Source organism: Mastigoproctus giganteus, chromosome 10 (assembly GCF_048544385.1).
Source record: "Mastigoproctus giganteus isolate SK-2022 chromosome 10, ASM4854438v1, whole genome shotgun sequence".
NCBI lineage: Eukaryota > Metazoa > Arthropoda > Arachnida > Uropygi > Thelyphonidae > Mastigoproctus > Mastigoproctus giganteus.
This window is the reverse complement of record NC_143584.1, coordinates 133,130,524-133,153,546: the sequence shown is the minus strand read 5'-3', so window position 1 is coordinate 133,153,546 and position 23,023 is coordinate 133,130,524. Positions and strand designations below refer to the sequence as shown.

The following is a 23,023-nucleotide window of genomic DNA, read 5'->3' as shown; positions in this document are numbered from 1 at the left end:
TTGCTTCTTTTGCTATGATGCTACTAATTCCTGGGATATATGGAATAATGAGATTTGTCTTTGTTCTGTGGAGGTCTGAAACTATTGTTTAGAGTTTCATTGATGATACTGTCTGTTAATGCTGAAGGATATTGGTTTTTTAAAGCTATTGCTTTTATGGTTGAGATTTTTGGTTCCACTAATTCTGATTGTTTGCATACTTTTAGGGCTATGTTGACTTAGGTTCTGATGATTGCTATTTTGGTGGAGAAGTGATTTGAGGACTTGTAATTTAGGATACATCGTGTGTCTGTGAGTTTCCTATATACTGTCATAAGTTTTCCGTGTTTTGTGAAATGAGGATGTCCAGGAATGGGAGTTGTCCGTTTTCCTCTGTTTCAACCTTAAATTTGATTTTGTGGTGAAAGCTGATGAGATTTTGGTGGAAACCAACTCAACTTCCACCAAAACCAACTTGAGGAAATAACAGTTGTTGGTAAAGCCCCATTGCAACCTAAGAAAAATGAACTACCAGCAATATTCGTTATATTTGATTGCATTCGATATTTGGGACAGTCTTCAGTATTTGTATCAGTTTCTTTCTTTGCATCAACTACAGGGATTGAAGGCATTCAACATTTTATTGTATGCCATTCTTTTGCTTTGTGTTCAAATTCTGTCTTTCATCGATCCATTAATATATGTAAATTCTACAAAAGGAAGCTGGCACACAGTAAAATGTTCAGTTTTTTATTTCTCTTCCTAAATACAGAAATCTTGCACTCAATAGCTAGCAAATTCTATTCTTGATCCCATAAATTCTGCCTGTTGGTTTCATAGCTACTCCACTACTCCTGTTGTGTCCATATGGTCATTTAACTCACTTTATTTAATTATGTGCAGTTCTTTATTAGTCTATGGAATGTAACTTGGTTCTTTTCTTCTTTGAGAAATGAAAGTTGGTGCATCAACAAAAGTAGGAAGATCTCCACAGGGGACTGAATTCAGTACAGAAGCATTGTTTGGATTCTATTTCATTTTAGCTGCTCCTTGAAAAACGTGATATATCATCGGAGCAGAAAATGGCATATTAAAAAATAGTTTCATTCTTTCAGTGAGGTTTGCTTTGTATGGAATGTAGGATATGTGCAGTGTCCAATTTATGGCATGATCTTCCCAGTGGCATTTTTATTATCCCAAATAAATATAATAAGCTGGTTTAACCATTTTTATTATAGATGTAGCAAAAATTGACTGAATTCACAGAGCATGGTGGTATAATTTCTTTATATTGATTATGAGAACTTTTTACAAAGAAAACCCAAGATAATAAAAAAATTCAAGATAATAAAATTAAAATCTGCCTAAAATATGCATAGATGTACAAACCCATTATAAAAGGCTCTCATAAGATGACTCATAATTATGACTCGTCTCTCCCTCCACTACTCCTGTTGTCCAAATTCTGTTTCATTTTAGCTGACTCTTCAAATCAGAGTTTCAAATTTCAAATCAGTTTCAAATTTCAAAATTGAAATTGACTTTTCAAATTAACAGAATTTGAAAAGTCAGTTTCCTTTTTATTACCAAAATCTTGCTGGATAGTGTAATGATCCTCTGTGGCAGCCTACTCAAAATGATAGACATTGTCCACCTCTTGTGTTTTTTTTTTTTTTTTTTATATAAACCCCAAACACGAGAGGTATTAGAACCTATAATACTTAGTACCGTGCTTGGGTAGGAGGTTGAGAAGACGAAAGAAGATATTTGTTGACATTGGACTTGAACTTCTGTAGACTAATTTTCAGGAAATACGTATGAAGGAAGGTTGTTCCAGGAAACGGCAGTTGAATGAATAAACGAGGAAGATGAACAGTTGGTACTGTGAGTTTGAAATTGGACAGTAAATGGATGTTGGCTGGTGGCTGCATGTGTTCGGACTGTTTTGAAAAAGAGAGTGGGAATTATAGAAGACAATTCAGAAAAACAGTGCCCATGGAAGTATCTGTAGAAGAGGCATGCAGCTATTGTTATTTGTTTTTTTTAGGAGCATTAGCAACTACGGCCATATTGCTCTGGGATATGCGGTGGTCATTCCCTGACCTTTTCGCATCCTTCGTATTTGGTGGTGACGGGCTCAAACCCCGGTCTAATCAAGAAACGTGTGCTACGCACTGCTGCTCCTTCCCACCTGGCTACGGAGATGCCCAAGAGGCATGCAGCAGAAACAGTACGTCCATGAGACAGCGAGTGGAGAGACTCTGTTAGAGATGAATGATTAATTAACCTAACTGTCCTCTTTGAATGGAATCAAGAAGCTTGAGGGTGGTTTTGGGGGCACCACCCCAGATGTGGGAACAATATTCCATGGTAGGACGGATTTGCGATTTATACAGAGTGAGCAGCTGTTTGGAAGAAAAGTAACGCCGAGAGAGAAAGAGAAAACTAAGTTTTTTAGATGCAGAGGAAGCAATATTTCTAATGTACTTGTGCCAAGAGAGATTAGAAGTCAGGGTAATCCCCAAAAGAGATATATCATTTTGCCTAGAAATCGGAGTGTCACTAAAGATAAGCATAGGAGCAGAAGAATCCTTTTTGCAAGATATAAGACAAGACTGAGTTTTAGAAGGGTTGAAATCAACTAAGTTGTCTTTGCCCCACTGGAGAATTACCTGAAGATCAGCATTTAAGGAATTGGTAGCGGATATTCGAGAAGTTGAAGCTGATTGAGCAGGACAAGGTTTCTCAAAATGGAAAGTGGAATGCAATGTGCTATCATCGGCAAAACTATGGATAGGATTTCCAGTCAATGGAAGAAGGTCATTAATATACAAGAGGAAAAGAGTGGGGGAAATAACAGAACCTCTGGGGACACCGGCGTTAGTGGAGAAGTTAGAAGACAGAGAGCCATCTACCATCACCCTCAGGGAGCGATCAGAGAGAAGACTGGATAACCAATTACAAAAAACAGTTGGCAAACCATAAGATGAAAGCTTGTTTAGAAGACCTTTATGCCAAACACAATCAAAAGCCTTTGAGATGTCAAGAGCAACTACTTGTGTTTCACTGAACCTTTCCATTGAATTAGTCCATAAATGGGTAACATAAGCCAGAATATCACCAGTGGATCGACACTGACGGAATCCATACTGGCGATCATTGATCAGACGGAAGGTTTCTAGGTAGTTTAAGAGTTGGCGGTTAATTGATTTCTCCATTACTTTAGCATTAGCATTAGCATTAGTAGAGGCATATGATGCAAGAAAGCAAGCTTATTCAGCATCAGCCAAAAAAAAAAAAAAAAAAAAAAAAAACAACCACTACTCCCATTTCACCCCTCCGTTCGTTCGAAATACCTGTCCAGCTGAGCCTTAAATTTATTTAGGCTATCAACTTCAACAACAAGCGATGGGAGTCTATTCCACAAACCAACTGCCCGCTGGCTAAAGGCAAATTTCCGCACATCTATCCGACATCCGTCCTTCCTCAATTTGAATTTATGCCCTCTCAGGTGATTATTCTGAGCAAGAGGAAGAATCCCATCGGCATTGAGCATGCCCAAGCCATTCAAAGCCTTATACACCTCTATCAGATCACCTCGCCGATGCCTAGTCTCCAGGTTCTGTAATTTGCAAAACTTAAGCCTTTCTTCGTAAGAGCAACCAGTTCTTTTGTTCCATTCACTAATCTTGTTGCCCTTCTCTGTACTCGTTCCAGCAGCTCTACATCCTTCTTGAAATGAGGCCTCCAGACCTGTATACAGTACTCAAGGTGTGGCCTGACCAATGCCTTATACAAGGGAATAATCACATCCTTATCCCTGCTAGAAAAATTCCTGTATATCATTGACAAGACACCATGAGCTACTCTTGCAGCTCGTCTGCACTTCTCAGAGAACTTCATATCTGCCTGCACAATTACCCCCAGGTCCTTTTCATTCTCTACCACTGTCAGCGTAGTACCACAGAGTTGATACGTTGATCTGGGGTTACTGTTTCCCATATGTAGTACTTTACATTTGTCAATGTTAAACTTCATTTGCCACCTCTCAGCCCATCTGCTCAACCTTTCCAGATCCTGTTGCAGCAGCATAGTATCAGTAGTGTCCTTAACAACCCTGCCAACCTTGGTATCGTCGGCAAACTTGGACATTAAGCCTGATACACCATCATCAATATCATTTATAAATACAGAAAACAACAATGGACCCAACACTGAACCCTGAGGAACTCCACTAATAACATTAGTCCACGTTGAGCAGTGTCCATTGATTACCACTCTCTGTCTTCTGCCACTCAACCATCCCTTTATCCATAGCAGCAATTTGCCTCCAATGCCACACTTCTCCAATTTGTGCAGCAGTCTTCCATGCGCAACAGTATCAAAAGCCTTTCTAAGATCCAAATATATAATATCAAAGTTATTCCCTGCATCCAGTTCTTTTGTGACTACATCATAGTATCCAATCAAATTGGTCAGACAAGACCTGCCCTTAACAAAACCATGCTGTGTCTGAGCTATAACTGAATTCTTGTCCAGATGATCCTGCAGTGCTTCTTTAACCAGTGCCTCCATTAATTTTCCTGGAATCGAAGTTAAACTAACAGGTCTATAATTACTTGTGTCAGCCTTTGATCCTCCTTTGTGAATTGGGGTTACATTTGCACATCTCCAGTCCATGGGTACCTCCCCTGAGTCCAAAGAAGCTCTCATAATTATGGCTAGGGGTTTGCTTACTTCCTTTGCTGCCTCCTGTAATATAACTGGATAGATCCCATCCACCCCTGGTGCCTTTTTTATGTTTATCCTCAGCAATTTCTCCTCCACTTTCCTCTCAGTTATTAGAAAATAATCTAGCTCACTGCCAATGTTTACTTCACCCACGACATTCCCCTTCCTGAATAACTCCTCATGTGTGAATGTAGATGCAAAATACTCGTTTAGATTGTTAGCCACCTGAGCAGGATCCTCAACTGTTGAACCATCAACATCCAGTGGACCAATCTGATTCATCCCTTTCCTTCTTGAGTTTAAATAGGTAAAGAACTCTTTTCTGTTTTTCTTTGCGTCCTTTGCCAAGGATTTCTCATAATCTGCCTTTGCCTGCCTAATCTCCTTTGTGACTTGGTTACAGACCAACTTATATCTATCATAGGCTTCCATGTCACCCATTAATTTGTATGTATCCCATGCATTTTTCTTCTCTGCCATATGTCTCATTAGTTCATCTGACAACCATTTAGGCCTGAACCTTGAACAATATTTCTTGGTTGGTATGTAAAGCCTGGTAGCTTCCAAGATTAGTTCCTTGAATGCTTCCCATTTTGAATTTGCTGTTGGTAACATCATCAGTTGGTCCCACTGTATAGAATTTAAATACTGTCTCAGACCATCATAGTCGCCTTTACGAAAGCAAAAACCCTTCCCTTTGCCTCTGATGGTAGTTACCTCCTTGAGTAAATCCGACTTCAGCACACTGTGATCACTGCCACCCAGTGGTTCCTTTATCTGCAGATTCCTAATGCATGAAGAATCACTACTGATAATCAGATCAAGAGTATTACTCCCTCTATTTGCCTCCCGAACATGCTGGTGTAGAAAACAATCATCCAATAAATCCACAAAAGCCGTGCTAGTGTGTGAGTGTCCAACCCACAAATTCCAGTCAATATCTGGGAAATTAAGATCCCCCATTATAAGACTCGCTGATTTACTGGCCCATTCTATTTCCCTGTACAGTATCTTATTATACTCATCAGAGTCATTAGGCCTATAGCACACTCCTACTCTCAATTTTGATTTCCCTATGCTTATGTCACACCAAACTGACTCGACACTGCCCTGTCCATCGATATTGACTGGCTTCACTTCCTTGGACTTTATGTGTTTCTTAACTAATAGCATAACCCCTCCTCCCCTCCTGTCCTGTCTATCCTTTCTATACACATTGTATTCCCCAAATTCCAGTTCCGCATTTCTTATATCTGTGTGACACCACGTCTCTGATATCCCAACAATATCTGCCTTTGATGTTTTGAGCAATACCTCAAATTCATCAAATTTATTTACTAAACTCCTAGCATTGGTGTACACGCAAGTATACCTGCACTTGTTTCTATTCTTAGCTACCCTAACACAACCCATGTGTTTACTTGTATCACAATGACTTCCAGCAGTCTCTGAATTATCCTGCATCTTGTTTTTCAGGCTTCTGCTCATTCCAATAGAAGCAGTGCAAGAATCTCTTTCACCTCTGCCAGTGGCTACTGTTAATCCATTAGTCTTTGTCTCCCCCCAAACTAGCAGTTTTCCGACCCACCTAACACTGCCTCGATAGCATCAGCACATATTCTTGCACCCTTTCTATTTAAGTGTATCCCATCCCTGTAGAAGCAATCTCTCCTGTTAACAAGTACATTCCAGGCCGAAAAAAATTCTACCCCTTGAGCCTTGCACAATCTTTCCAGGGCCGAATCGATCGACAAGGCTCTTATCATATACTCCCTCCTATCGTGTCTGGGCAGAATTGCAGACACTTTCAAATTTAACCCTACTTCACGGCTTTTTTTCAACAGTGACCTGTACTTGTTAAGTAATTCCGCTGGTCTCCTACTCTTAATGTCATTAGTGCCAACGTGTACAACTATATCACCTTTTGTGCCCTTAAAAGATGATATCTGCTCTACAACGTCATCAACCCTTGCCCCTGGCAGACATACCCTGGTCCTGTTCCACCTATCCTTTTTACAAAGCATGTTCCCCGTTTCCCTGACAATAGAGTCACCAACAACTACTAGTTCCTGTGGGACCAGCGCATTCTGCCTTGGGGGGCTGCCTCTGTGTTGCAAGATGGCCAAGTGCAAGCTCTGGCGTTGATGTGGGCAGCTGAGAGCTTGATGGGCCCCTCAATTTATTTCCTTCGAGGGCATCCACCCTGTCCTTAAAGGTCTCATATAGGCCCATAACAACGCCGAGTTGTCGCCTAATTTCCTTGCACTCCTTGCATCGTGCACACACACAGACATCCCCCATGGCAGTATCATGTCCCGTACCCGATTGCTCCGCAAACATCAAGCAAACAGTGCATCTTAAAAGGCTGTGATTCAGAGGTCAACTGCCCCCCTCAGTTCTCCCCTGAGTCACAGCACTCCCATTAGCTTGAGCCTTTTGCTTTGCTGCTCTGGTCAGAGTCATGATTTCGATTTAAATATCAGTAAAATTACAATTTCAGAACAAAATTAAAACCTTAAACTTGTATCTTAACACAGTTATAACGCTATATTTATTTTTCAGTATCGAGTGTTATCTACGAGTTCCCTTTATATAACTTCCGTATCAAGTATGTATTAATTATTTGTTACGTTTGTACTCTAAGTCGTTATATATATATAGTTAAAAGAACAATTTAATTGACAATGAAGTTTAACAAGATTAATAGATCTACTGATTAATTGACAATATTATATTATGCACTATACTATACAAAGCTAATGCTATCGAATTCCGGATATGCTGTATCGCGTTTCAGTAACGAGTGTTATCTATGAAGTCCCTTTATATAACTTCCGTATCAAGTTATGTATTAATTATTTATTTTTACTAATTATTTATGTTCCGTAACCTAAGTGGTTATATGTATAGTTAAAAGTACAATTTAATTGCCAATGAAGTTCGACAAGATTAATAGATTTACTGATTAATTTTCACGTAACAATGGCGGCTGTTTATGAACGGTAAACACGTGTATTTGATACTAAGTCCGATACTAAGTAATACCTACAAATCTCTATCTAAGTTACTTTAACTTTAAGTACCATAAATAGGAATATAAAGCTACTCTAGAAATAAGTTAATATGTCAATTTAATCTAATAAAGCAGAAAATAAATCAGAAAAAACTTCTCTGTTCCAGTAGCGGCAGAAAGGCACGTCCGCTCAGGAAACTCTCATCCCCAAAAATTTAGAAAGAGTAGAAGTAATTGCACTGGGACGATAATTGGATGGGAGAGATTTGTCACCCTTTTTAGGAACTGGCTAGATATGAGCAAATTTCCAAGCAGAAGGAAAAACACCTTTGGAATAAGAAAGTGAAAAAAAGGCAGCAAAGAACAGGACTAAGTTCACGAGCACAGCTTTCGAAAACTAGTGGAGAAATACCATCGGTACCTGGAGCTTTCTTAGCATCAAGATTCGTCAAAATCCTTCTGACATCTTTTTGACAAAAGACCACAGGAGGCATTGTCAGCTTTATCCTTGGCCGAAGTGACAACAGGACCATCTGGTTTGGACAGAGGTGGGAGCAGAGATGGGCAAAAGTTGTGACCAATAGCTTTGGCAAGAGACCAGAATGCTCGGCTACCATTAGGGCAAGAAGCAAGTTTTCTACTCTTAGCCTGTTCAAACTCTAGTTTAGACTGATTAATAACTGCTTTACAATTGTTGCGAGCTTTGGTGTAGGCAGAAAATGAAACTGAAGAACTAGAAACAAGCCAATTGTGATATGCAACGTTCTTCTCTTGAACAGCCTTAGCTCATTTATTGGAAAACCAAGGTTTAGATAAAGGAAAAGATTTTAAAGTGGAGTGCGGTATAAAGGATTCCATTCCTGCAAGAATAATTTCACTGACACGATCTGAGCAAACATTGACATCAGAAGTTTTGAAACAGTAATCTGATCAAGGAAAAGAAGAAAAGAAGTCTCGCAGGTCATCCCATTTTGCATTCTTGTAATGCCAAACAACACAAGGTTGGGATTAGCCATGAGATAAAGGCTCCATTGGAGAAAAGACAATCACCAAGTTGTGATGTGAAGTGCCTAAAGGACCTCGCACTTCGACTGTGTACCTAGAAGGGTTACTTGTGAGAACCAGATCAAGCATGTTGGCTGTATGATTAGGTTTGTCCGGTATTCTTGTAGGTAAATGAACAATCTGTGCAAGGTCATTAGTAATTGCAAAAGCCTCAGCATCTCAACCAGCTGGGTCGGTGTGACTAGAAAATGGAAGCCAGCTGGAGTTGTGAACTTAAATCACCAAGAAAAATTACCTCACTGTTAGGAAAGTTGGACTGGAGAAAGTCAAGTTGCAAAGAGAGGAAGTCAAAGAGCTCCAAGTGATTAGTGGAGTTGGGAGAACGGTACAGACAACAGATGAATTTGACAGAATGAGTAGAGAGATTTTAAGCCAGAGAAGGTCGAAGAGAGGAGATTCCAAATTGCCAAGTCTCTGACAGGGAATATCAGAATGGACATATGCACAAGTACCACCTTTGAGACGAAAGGAATTATATACAGCGAATAATTAGGGCATCTGAGATGCGCAGTAGTTGAATAAACCGTTAACTGAGATTCTGTCAGAAAAAGTACATGGGGTTTGGCAGGCTGCAAGTGGAAATGGACATTGTTGAGATTAGAATTGAGACCACGTATATTTGTTAAATGAATTAGGAAGTGTTTGGAAGTTTAGATCTTTTCACAGATAAGCTTGCTCTATTAGTTTGACAATTCATGGTGTATTCAATAGTAAGAAAAAGTGGGTGGGACATGTTGTAAGAAGTAATGAAATTTTTGGATATGGCGTATATATGGTAAGAATATACCCAGATCCTTGACATAACATGGCCTCAACAATGCCCCCCCCTCCGCATACACACTACTCGGATTCCCTCCAGTCACTATCTGGCAGAGTAGAGGTAGCAAGATTATACACTAGCTGATCTGGAAGCCTCTTACAGAGTTACCAATAGGTTCGGTCTGGTGTACTAACTAGTGGCCGGCCTGTGAACACCATTTTAGAGCTGTACCCTCGAAATGTAAGGAATATTGAAACTCGCCACGATGTTCATCATAACCTCAAAAGTCATCAATCATACAAAAATCATCAATCATCATGCAGTATGATTGATGACTTTTGAGGTTATGATGAACGTCGTGGCGAGATTGAATATTCCTTACATTGGGATTGAATATTCCTTACGAGGGTACACTCTAAAACGGTGTTCGCAGGACGGCCACTAGTTAGTACACTGGAACGAACCTATTGGTAACTCTCTAGGAGGCTTCCGGATCAGCTAGTGTATAATCTTGCTACCTCTACTCTGCCAGATAGTGACTGGAGGGAGTCCGAGTAGTGTGTATGCGGGGAGCATTGTCGAGGCCACGTTATGCCAAGGATCTGGGTATATTCTTACCACGTGTACGCCTGGCGCCTCCGTAGCCAGGTGGGAAGGAGGAGCAGTGTGTAGCACACGTTTCTTGATTAGACTGGGGTTCGAGCCTGTCACCACCAAATACGAAATACGGAGGATGCGGAAAGATCACGGAATGAGCACCGCATATCCCGGAGCAATATGGCCTTAATTGCTAATGCTCCTAAAAAAAAAAAAAAAAAAAAAACAAACCAAACATGTATGCCATAGCCAAAAATTTCATTACTTCATACAGCATGTCCCACCCACTTTTTCTTACTATTGAATACACCACGAATTGTCATCCTAATAGAGCAAGCTTATCTGTGAAAAGATCTAAACCTCCCAAGCACTTCCTAATTCATTTCACAAATATATGTGGTCTCATTTCTAATCTCAACGATGTCCATTTCCGCTTGCAGTCTGCCAAACCCCATGTACTTTTTCTGACAGAATCTCAGTTATCGGTTGATTCAACTACTGCTCATCTCAGATGCCCAAATTATTCGCTGTATGATTCCTTTTGCCTCAAAGGTGGTACTTGTGCATATGTCCATTCTGATATTCCCTGTCAGAGGCTTGGCTATTTGGAATCTCCTCTCTTTGATCTTCTGTGGCTTAAAATCTCTCTACCTCATTGTGTCAAATTCATCTGTTGTCTCTACCGTTCTCCCAACTCCACTAATCACTTGGAGCTCTTTGACTTCCTCTCTTTGCAACTTGACTTTCTCCAGTCCAACTTTCCTAATAGTGAGGTAATTTTCCTTGGTGATTTTAATGTTCACGACTCCAGCTGGCTGCCGTTTTCTAGTCACACCGACCCAGCAGGTCGAGATGCTGAGGCTTTTGCAATTACTAATGACCTAGCACAGATTGTTCATTTACCTACAAGAATACTGGACAATCTTAATCATACAGCCAATACGCTTGATCTTTTTCTCACAAACAACCCTTCTAAGTACATGGTCGAAGTGAGAGGTCCTTTAGGCACTTCAGATCACAACTTAGTGATTGTCACTTTCTCCAACGGAACCTTTATCTCATGGCTATTCCCAACCTCGTGTTGTTTGGCATTACAAGAATGCAAAATGGGAGACTTCTTTTCCTTGGTCAGATTACTGTTTCAAAACTTCTGATGTCAACGTTTGCTCAGATCGTGTCAGTGAAATTATTCTTACAAGAATGGAATCCTTTATCCCACATTCCACTTTAAAATCTCATCCTTTATGTAAACCTTGGTTTTCCAATAAATGTGCTAAGGCTCTTAAAGAGAAGAATGTTGCATATCGTAATTGGCTTGTTTCTAATTCTTTACTTTCATTTTCTGCCTACACCAAAGCTCGCAACAATTGTAAAGCAGTTATTAATCAGTCTAAACTAGAGTTTGAACAGGCTAAGAGTAGAAAACTTGCTTCTTGCCCTAATGGTAGCCGAGCATTCTGGTCTCTTGCCAAAGCTATTGGCCGCAACCTTTGCCCATCTCTGCTCCCACCTCTGTTCAAATCAGATGGTTCTTTTGTCTCTTCAGCCAAGGATAAAGCTGACCTGCTAGCATCCCATTTTCATTCCAGCTCATGTATTAATGATCTTGGAAAAACACCTCCCACCATTCCCGACACTCTCCATTCAATGCCTCCTGTGGTCTTCTGTCAAAAGGATATCAGAAGGATTTTGATGAATCTTGATGCTTAGAAAGCTCTAGGTCTTGATGGTATTTCTCCACTTGTTCTCAAAACCTGTGTGCCTGAACTTAATCCTATTCTTTGCCGCCTTTTTTCTCTTTCTTATTCCAAAGGTGTTTTTCCTTCTGCTTGTAAGGAAAAACTTAATTAACCACTAACTCTTAAACTACCTAGAAACCTTCTGTCCGATCAACGATCGCCAGTATGGATTCCGTCAGTGTCGATCCACTGGTGATATTCTGGCGTATGTTACCCATTTATGGACTAATTAAGGTTCGGTGAAACACAAGTAGTTGCTCTTGACATCTCAAAGCCTTTCAATCGTGTTTGGCATAAAGGTCTTCTAAACAAACTTCCATCTTATGGTCTTCCAACTGTTTTTTTGTAATTGGTTATCAAGTTTTCTCTCTGATCACTCACTGAAGGTGATGGTAGATGGCTCTCTGTCTTCTAACTTCTCTACTAATGCCGGTGTCCCCCAAGGTTCAGGTTCTTTCCCCCCACTCTTTTCCTCTTGTATATTAATGACCTTCTTCCATTGACTTGAAATCCTAACGATAGTTTTGCTGATGATAGCACATTGCATTCCACTTTCCATTTTGATAAACCTTGTCCTGCTCAATTAGCTTCAACTTTTCGAAAATCTGCTACCAATTCCTTAAATGCCGATCTTCTGGTAATTCTCCAGTGGGGCAAAGACAACTTAGTTGATTTCAACCCTTCTAAAACTCAGTCTTGTCTTATATCTCGCAAAAAGGATTCTTCTGCTCCTATGCTTATCTTTAGTGACATTCCGATTTCTAGGCAAAATGATATATCTCTTTTGAGGATTACCCTGACTTCTAATCTCTCTTGGCACAAGCACATTTCAAATATTGCTTCTTCTGCATCTAAAAAATTTGTTTTCTCTTTCACTCTCAGTGTTACTTTTCTTCCAAACATCTGCTCACTCTGTATAAATCGCAAATCTGCCCTGCCATGGAATATTGCTCCCACATCTGGGGTGGTGCCCCCAAAACCTCTCTCAGGCTTCTTGATTCCATTCAGAAGAGGGCAATTTGGTTAATTAATGATTCATCTCTAACAGAGTCTCTCCACTCGCTTTCTCATAGACGTACTGTTTCTGCTGCATGCCTCTTCTAAAGATACTTCCATGGGCACTGTTCTTCTGAATTGGCTTCTATAATTCCTGCTCTCTCTTTCAAAACAGTCCGAACACGTGCCGCCACCAGACAACATCCATTTACTGTCCAACTTCAAACCAACAGAACCAACTTTTCATCTTCCTCATTTATTCATTCAACTGGCGTTTTCTGGAAGAACCTTCCTTCATACGTATTTCCTGAAAATTACAATCTACAGAAGTTCAAGTCCAATGTCAATGAATATCTTGTTTCATCTTCTCAACCTCCAACCCAAGCACGGTACCAGGTACTATAGGTTCTAATATGTCTCATGTTTGGGGTTCACATAAAAAAAAAAAAATATTGCATGATGGAAGAGATGGGGAAGGGTTGACCGGAACTTGGCTCTAGAGACTAAACATGTGTTCCACCACTTCAAGTCTCCAATAAGCAAAGTGGTGGTATTGCACCGGTTGATGAGAATCATCTAACACCTAGTACTGCCTGGTAACATAGAGGGGCAGCATTCTTCTATTTGGTGTGGTGTGGGTGCCACACCTCGGCCCCTGCTTATATTGGTTCATACCTTTGAACCAAGCACCATGTACTTGTGCATGGAGGTTATACCCAGGATTACTAACAGTCTCACTATTGTGAAGGTGCAAGCAGAGGATTTGGCTGTCACAGACCGTCCGGACGTCACCGAAATTGGGTCCACTTGACTTGAGTGTCACCCAAATATCAGTTCCATCAGCGTTTTAGACTCCCAGGTAGCAAGTACAGCTTGTCTGGGATATCTGAGAGAATGTCTGTGACAACCTCAAGGATCAAAGGTCTTGGTTTAATTCCTGTCGATGACTGGAGGAATTTTTAAAGTCTTCTTCAATTGGAGTTGTAGTTAGTTGATCTCAGTTTGAGAGAGAGAGAGAGAGAAAGAAAGAGTAGCTTTTCAGTGTGCACAATATGCAAATTGACCCACGAACGTACACTTCTACAGACAAAATACACTTATACACGTATGAGTGACAAGCTGTTCCAGTACTATTAAAACAATTTGAATTTGATCAATGAATTATGTTAATCTCTAGTATTTTTTTGTATTATTTTTTGATATGGAATGAAAATTTTTTTTTTTTTTTTTTTTTTTCCCCAGGTTTTGTAGGAAAAATTAAACTGCAGATTCCTGTACGTAGACTAAGAAGTGAACCTTGGGTGATTTTCATAGAAGATCTATATTTAATTGCTGGACCAGTTTCTTTGCACAGTGTGAGTTGGTTTTTTATATATATAAAAAGTGAAAGCATTTGAATATAATAACTGAACTACCTTAGTTACATAGTTTATTTTGGTTTACATAATAGGAGAATATGAAAAATTTACTTAACAGGTATGTGGCAATTTTGAGAAGAAGCAATGAGTTAGGATTTCAATATGAAAGTGTAAAATTTTGTCCAGACATCATAGGATGAAGTACATGATGAGAGCCTTGTCAGTCGATTTGGTACTGGAGGTACTGTGCAGTGCTCATGGAATAAAATTTTTTCCATCATGGTCTGTGCCTATCAATAGGAGAGACTGTGTTTACAGGGATGGGATGCACTTAAATAGAAGGGATGTAAGAATATATGACAGTGCTATTGAGAAGTATTAGGTAGGTCAGATGTTGGGAATTCACTTTATTTATTTGATTGTACACTAATGTTTGGAGTATAGTAAATAAATTTGATGAGTTTGTATCAAATGCTAATCTTAGAGGTATAGCAGAAACATGGTGTCACTCTGATATTGGGGATGCAGAATTTTGAATAAAGGATAGACAGGAGTGTAGGGGGAGAGGTAGTAGTAGTAGTGGCATGTGATGCAAGAAAGCAAATGTATGAGCTTATGCAGCATCAGCCAAAAAAAAAAAAAAAATCACACCATTCCCTCCAAATGCCTGTCCAGTTCCTCCTTAAATTTATTCAACCTATCAACTTCCACAACGACAGATGGAAGTTTGTTCCAGCAATTAACCACCCGCTGGCTAAAGGCAAATTTCCGCACATCTATTCTACATCTGTCTTTTCTTAATTTGAATTTATGCCCCCTTAGGTTCGTAATCTGAACAAGTGGAAGGATCCCATCAGAATTCAGTGTGCTCAACCCATTCAAGGCCTTATATACCTCAATCAGATCACCGCGCAGGTGCCTAGTCTCCAGCCACTGCAATTTGCAGAACTTAAGCCTCTCTTGGTAAGAGGATCCCTTCATTCCCCTCACCAATCTTGTTGCCCTTCTCTGTACACGCTCAAGAAAATCTACATCCTTCCTAAAATGAGGTCTCCAGACCTGTACGCAGTACTGAAGGCTTGGCCTGACCATTGCCTTATACAGAGGGATAATCACCTCCTTTTCCCTGCTGGCAAAATTCCTATATATCATTGACAAAACCCCATGACCTGCCCTGGCAGCCTGTCTGCATTGCTCAGAAAACTTCATATCTGACTGCACAATTACTCCCAGGTCTTTTTCATTTTCTACCACCTTAAGTGTAGTACCACACAGTTGGTACGTTTCTCTGGGGTTACTTCTACCCATATGCAGTACTTTGCATTTGTCAAGGTTAAACTTCAGTTGCCACTTCTTAGCCCATCTGCCCAAATTATCTAGATCCTGTTGCAGTAGCACACTGCCATTACTGTCATTAACAACCCTGCCAACTTTTGTATCATCTGCAAACTTCGACATTAAGCCTGATATACCTTCATCAATATCATTGATAAATATACAAAACAACAGTGGACCTAACACCAAACCCTGTGGGACTCCACTAATAACATTAGTCCAAGAAGAGCAGCACCCATTGATTACCACCCTGCCCACCCTATGTGGTCATTGTACTGAGGGGGGTCATGTTTATGCTGACTGTCAGTGATGACGCTCCGATTTCTAGGCAAGGATCAACATCCAAATTGTGTTAACTGTAAGCGTAGAGGTCATGACTATAAACACTCTGTAAAAGATGTTACCCAACCCCTCTTTTTACAGCAGAGGAGTTACTTGTAGTCAGTAAACAGATAAATGTTGATAAAACTCTGGAGATTGATTTAATTGAAAACAACAGTATCAGTAAGTTATTAGAGAGATATCCTCCAGTTCTGCTTAATATGTATAACAAATGTTTATTGGAAGGCACATTTCCTGTTTTCTGGAAATGTGCTCTTCTGATATTGTTGCAAAAACCTGGTAAAGAAAAAACAAGCCCCAAGAGCTTTCGACCAATATCGCTGTTATCTAACCTAGGCAAATTGTTTGAGAGATTGATTTTCCAGCGATTAAGCAACTTTATGAATTTACACCACATTGAGTTGCCATTTCAGTATGGTTTTAGAAAATCCAAATCTACTGAGGACACCATTAATGATTTGGTGTTTTATGTTAAAAATGCAGATAGTAAAAATGTTTTTGCTCTGTTCATTGACTTTGCAGGAGCTTTTGATACAGTCTGGCACGAGAGTATTCTCTACTCGTTAAGACAGTTCCATTGTCCAGGGAAAATATACCAGGTTGTAATAAGCTATTTAACTTCAAGGCAGATAATTGTAAGGGCACAGCATTTAACTTACAGGAAATTAGGGTCTAGGGGATACCCACAGGGATCTGTGTTGGGTCCTCTATTCTGGAATTTGGTTCTGAACCAAATTGAGACAAACAGTTTGCCATAAAATAGCATTTGTGGATGATCTGCTTATCTGTGTGCCTGGTAACTCAAGATGGGATATTAAATATGCAGTGTATTCCACTGCCAAATCTTTAAATGCTGATCTCCAGGTAATTCCCCAGTGGGAAAAGATAACTTAGTTGATTTCAATCCTTCTAAACCTCAGTCTTGTCATATATCTCGCAAAAAGGATTCTTCTGCTCCTATTCTTATCTTCGATGACGCTCCGATTTCTAGGCATGGTCTTGGGGATTACCCCGACTTCTAATCTCTCTTGGCTTAAAGCACATTACAAATATTGCTTCCTCTGCATCTAATAAACTGGGTTTTCTCTTTCGCCCTCAACATTACTTTTCTTACAAACAGTTATTGACTCTGTAGAAATTGTAAATCAGGCCTACCATGGAATATTATGCCCCCAAAACCTCTTTCAGGCTTCTAGATTCCATTCAAAAGAGGGCAGTTAGGTTAATTAATGTCTCATCTGTAACAGTCTCTCTCCGCTTTCTGTCCCACAGACTTTGTTTCTGTTGCATTCCTTTTCTGTAGATACTTGCATGGGCACTGTTCTTCTGAATTGTCTTCTATAATTCCTGCTTTCTCTCTCTCTCTTTCAAAGCAGTCCGAGCATGTGCCACAACCAGACAACATTAAGAAAAACATAAAATCAAAAGAAGTGCATCCAGTTGATATAGATGAACAGTGCACTGTTGAGTCAGTTTGGTGTGACATAAGCACTGCGAAAGCAAAAATAAGAGTAGGAGTGTGTTATAGGCCTAATGACTTGAATGAGTACAATGAACAATTGTACAGAGAAATAGAGTGGGCTAGTAAATCGGAATGTCTTATAATGGGGGATTTTAATTTCCCAGATATTGACTGGAACTTGTGGGTTGGTCACACACACTAGTCAGACTTTTGTGGATTTATTGGATGATTGTTTACTGCAGCAGCATGTTCGAGAGGCAACCAGAGAAAGTAATACCCTTGATCTGGTTATCAGCAGTGATCATTCGTGTATTAAGAATTTGCAGATAAAGGAACCACTAGGTGGCAGTGATCACAGTGTACTGATGTGGGATTTACTTAAAGATTTAATTACCATCAGGGGTAAAGGAAAGGGTTTTTACTTCCATAAAGGCGACTACGATGGTCTGAGACAGTATTTAAATTCTGTGCAGTAGAATAAACTGACAGTGTTACCAACAGTAAATTCTAAGTGGGAAGCATTCAAGAAATTAATCGTTGATGCTACTAAAAGTTTCATACCTATTAAGAAATATTGTTCAAGATTTAGGCCTAAATGGTTATCAAATGAACTAATGTTCGTAACATTAGTTCATTTGATAACCATTTAGACTCGTAACAGATAAGAAAAATGCATGGAATGCATATAAATTATCAAGCGACTCAGAAGCCTATGGCAGATTTAAGCTAGTCTGTAATCAGGTCACAAAGGAGGTTAGGCAGGCGAAGGCAGATTACGAGAAATCCTTGGCAAAAGATGCTAAGAAAAACAGCAAGGATTTCTTTACTTAATATAAACTCTAAAAGGAAGGGGATGAATCTGATTGGTCCACTTGACATCGATGGTTCGACTGTTGATGATCCTGCTCAGGTAGCAAACAAACTGAATGAGTATTTTGCATCTACATTCACACATGAGGAATTATTAAGGTTTGAAAATGGCAGAAGGTTATCAAATTGTAGCAGGATACTTAATGATTTTGTAATAACTGAAAGCAAAGTGGAGGAGAAATTGTTGAAGTTAAACATAAGAAAAGCACCTGGGGTGGATGGGATCTATCCAGTTATATTAAAGCAGGCGGCAAAGCAACTAAGCAAACCCTTAGCCATAATTATGAGAGCATCCTTGGACTCAGGGGAGGTTCCCACGGACTGGAGATGTGCAAATGTATCCCAAATTCACAAAGGGGGATTGAAGGGTGACACGAGTAATTACAGACCAGTTAGTTTAACTTCTGTTCCGGGTAAAATAATGGAGTCGCTGGTTAAAGATGCATTGCACGATCATCTAGACAAGACTGCAGCAATAATTCAGACACAGCATGGGTTTGTGAAGGGAAAGTCTTGTCTGACAAATTTGATAGGATATTATGATGTGGTTACAAAGGAACTGGATGCAAAAAATAATTTTGATATCATATATTTGGATTTCAGGAAAGCTTTTGACACTGTTGTGCATGGAAGATTATTGTACAAATTGGAGCAGAATGGTATTAAGGGTAAGTTGCTACAATGGATAAAAGGATGGTTAAGTGGGAGAAGACAGAGGGTGGTAATCAATGGGTGCTGCTCTTCTTGGACTAATGTTATTAGTGGAGTCCCACAGGGTTCTGTGTTAGGTCCACTGTTGTTTTGTATATTTATCAATGATATTGATGAAGGTATATCAGGCTTAATGTCGAAGTTTGCAGATGATACAAAGGTTGGCAGGGTTGTTAATGACAGTAATGGCAGTGAGCTACTGCAACAGGATCTAGATAATTTGGGCAGTTGGGCAACGAAGTGGCAACTGAAGTTTAACCTTGACAAATGCAAAGTACTGCATATGGGTAGAAGTAACCCCAGAGAAACGTACCAACTGTGTGGTACTACACTTAAGGTGGTAGAAAATGAAAAAGACCTGGGAGTAATTGTGCAGTCAGATATGAAGTTTTCTGAGCAATGCAGACAGGCGCCAGGGCAGATCATGGGGTTTTGTCAATGATATATAGGAATTTTGCTAGCAGGGAAAAGGAGGTGATTGTCCCTCTGTATAAGGCAATGGTCAGGCCATGCCTTGAGTACTGCATACAGGTCTGGAGGCTTCATTTTAGGAAGGATGTAGATTTACTTGAGCGTGTACAGAGAAGGGGAACAAGATTGGTGAGGGGAATGAAGGATCCTCTTACCAAGAGAGGCTTAAGTTCTGCAAATTGTAGTGGCTGGAGACTAGGCACCTACACGGTGATCTGATTGAGGTGTATAAGGCCTTGAATGGGTTGAGCACGCTGAATTCTGATGGGATCCTTCCACTTGTTCAGATTACGAAACTTAAGGGGGCATAAATTCAAATTAAGAAAAGACAGATGTAGAATAGATGTGCGGAAATTTGCCTTTAGCCAGCGGGTGGTAAATTGCTGGAACAAACTTCCATCTATCGTTGTGGAAGTTGATAGGTTGAATAAATTTAAGGAGGAACTGGACAGGCATTTGGAGGGAATGGTGTGATTTTTTTTTTTTTTTTTTTTTTTTGGCTGATGCTGCATAAGCTCACACACTTGCTTTCTTGCTTTACATGCCACTACTACTACTACTACAAAGGGTACTAGGAAAGTTTTGCAATATTACGCAACAATGAATCACAGGAAGCTGCTTGTTGCTGCATGTTGAGACAAGTTCATACGTGCATAGTAGCCGCCGCGCCAAGTCGATGGGCTCAGTTATTCATTAGTAGTGAGAGTGTAAAGTGCTTGCGATGGCATCGTGGTCACGAAATGAGATAAGGACAGTTTTGCGGTATAATTTCGTGCGTGGTTTAACCATAGACCAGTGCTTAGAAGAAATGACTCTTGCACTAGATGATGATTGTTCACATCGTACAATGATATTCAGGTGGTATAGAGAATTCCAAAGTGGAAATTTCACTCTGGAGGATTCTGAGAGGCCGAGAAGGCCACGAACGTCAGTTACGGAGGAAAACGTTACTGCTGTGAGGAAAATGCTTGACGAAAACAGGCGAATGACCTACCAACAGATAGAGGATACTTTGGGCCTAAATGCACCAGCAATTCGTTCGATTCTGCAAGATCATTTGCACGTGAAGAAACTTTGTTCTCTCTGGATGCCGCATAAACTGACTGAAGAGCAGATGACACGACGTGTGACTTGGTGCCGGGAGATGTTAAAAAAGTTTGATAAGGGACAATCTCGGTATGTGAACAACATCGTGACAGGTGACGAGACTTGGCTGCACTATTACGATCTGCCGACCAAGGCTCAAAACAAAGTTTGGGTCTTTGTTGATGATGACACACCCGTAATTGTCAGAAAATCCCGATCTGTAAAGAAGAAAATGATAGCTGTATTTTTCAAATCGAGTGGAATTGTGGAACGTGTCGTTTTGGACACGCAGAAGACAGTCACAGCTAAGTGGTATACTGAACAATGCCTGCCTAAAGTCATTGGATCTATGAAGAACCTGCGGCCAAAGTCAAGAATGGACACCTGGTACCTCCATCACGATAATGCTGCAGCTCACAGCGCCAAAGCCTGCACCGAATATTTGACCACGACAGGACTGAAATTTCTCGAGCACCCTCCCTACAGTCCAGACCTTGCTCCCTGCGACTTTGCACTGTTCCCGCATGTGAAAATGAAGCTAAAAGGGAGGCGGTTTTCCAGTGATGAGGACCTTCTACGGGCTTGGGACAACGAGTGTGCTTTACTCCCTAGTGAAACTTGGCAGAACTGGTTTAAAGATTGGTTTTGGAGGATGGAGAGGTGTATTGAATGTAGAGAAAATTACTTTGAAGAAATTAAATAAACAAAGCTGTATTGCAAAACTTTCCTAGTACCCTTTGTACATCCTTTTACTGTCCAACTAGGCGCCTCCGTAGCCAGGTGGGAAGGAGCAGCAGTGCGTAGCACACGCTTCTTGATTAGACCGGGGTTCGAGCCCATCACCACCAAATACGGAGGATGCGGAAAGGTCAGGGAATGACCACCGCATATCCCGGAGCAATATGGCCTTAGTTGCTAATGCTCCTAAAAACCAAATAACAAACAAACAAACAACCCAACTTTAAACTCACAGAACCAACAACCAACTTTTCATCTTCCTCATTTATTCATTCAGCTTCTGTTTTCTGGAACAACCTTCCTTTGTACGTATTTCCTGAAAATTACAATCTACAGAAGTTCAAGTCTAATATCAAGAAGTATCTTCTTTCATCTTTTCAACCTTCAGCCCATTGTTAATATGGTACTAGCATTAGCATTAGTAGAGGCATTTGATGCAAGAAAGCAAGATTATGCAGCATCAGCCAAAAAAAAAAAAAAAAAACACCCACTATAGGTAAGTACTATAGGTTCTAAAAAAAAGTTCCTATACATAACAATGATCCTCGAGAATGGAAAACATATTTAACATGATATACTGTAAGATAGTAAAGTAATTATATGGAATTGTGGGAGATGTAGTTTCTTTCTTTGGCAACTCTTTACTTTTTATTTAATTTTATTTTACTTTATTGTTTATTATTAGTTATATTTTGTAGTTTACAGTAATATACATTTGCAAATCTAAGCAGACGCTATTACAGAATTTTTAGTGCGAACCCCTGGACCACTATCGCGAACCCGTGGGAGTTTGCAAACCAACAGTTGGGAACCGCTGGTATAGAGGTTATTTAACTGCCTGATTCTGGTATGTAAGTTTTTCTGTTCTTGATTGTAGAGGGCAGTTTCCTTGCCAGCTGCTTTTTATGATAATTAGTAACCAGTGAACTGAATTTGTTATTCTAAATAAATGATTTTTTAGTGTAATATAAGCACGTACTTGAAAGGGAGTGAACAAGAAAAAATAACGTAAGTATTAATGTGTAAATTGAGCTTCCAGGTTGTATATGAACATGAATCCAACATTGATACAGTTGATGGTAACCACCTTAACTCTTGTTAACCCTTATTCCTTATATGATTTTTAAAGTATGTTGAAGTAAAGTGTTATTTTATTAGTTATTATATTGTATATCTCTGTTGGTATCATTGTGTGCATGTATTTTTGCCACTGTTATAAAATTTATTCTGTTCTTGCAGTATGATGAAGAGAAAGAGAAACAAGCCGTTCAGGATAGAAAACTTGCTCGTTTAAATGGACTCGAAGCAAAGTGGAAGGTTAGTTTTTTTTAAAAAAAATTCTCTATGTTGGGTAAGGTTTACTGTATTATACAGGGGATTCAAAAGTCGCACACTATGGAGAAAATTATTTTTATTGTAACAGATATTCAAAATGACCACCACCAAATTGCAAACACTTTTGAATTCTTTGTGTGAATGATTGACACCTGTCATTGTCTCTTTTGTAATTTGAGATATTTTGATGTTTCTGTCTTAAGTTCTGAATTTTTTTATTGTCAGTTCTAGTAAACAGCAGACTTCAAATGATCCCAAAGGAAAAATTGGGGAGTGGGCAGTTGAGGTCTGGTGGCTATTAAACTGGGCCTTGTTGTTCTATCCACCTTTTGGGAAACTGTTCATTGAGGTAGTTTCACACAACCAATGAATAATACAGTGGTACTCACTCTTGTTGGAAGAACATGTTAATCTTTTGTTGTAAAGGAACATCAT

The 23,023-nt window shown here is 39.7% G+C and overlaps 1 protein-coding gene across 6 annotated transcripts in view; it reads left to right on the top strand.

Moving 5' to 3' along the window:
- The window catches only part of LOC150079291 (intermembrane lipid transfer protein VPS13D-like), a 1,618,665-nt gene that overhangs the window by 69,455 nt on the left and 1,526,187 nt on the right, over positions 1 to 23,023 (top strand). For all 6 annotated transcript variants that reach the window (XM_090383928.1, XM_090383929.1, XM_090383926.1 and 3 more), the window contains 2 exons: positions 14,123 to 14,235; positions 22,493 to 22,570. In XM_090383928.1, the coding sequence (XP_090240054.1) occupies positions 14,123 to 14,235; positions 22,493 to 22,570 (191 nt within the window). The remainder of the gene's footprint in view (positions 1 to 14,122; positions 14,236 to 22,492; positions 22,571 to 23,023) is intronic.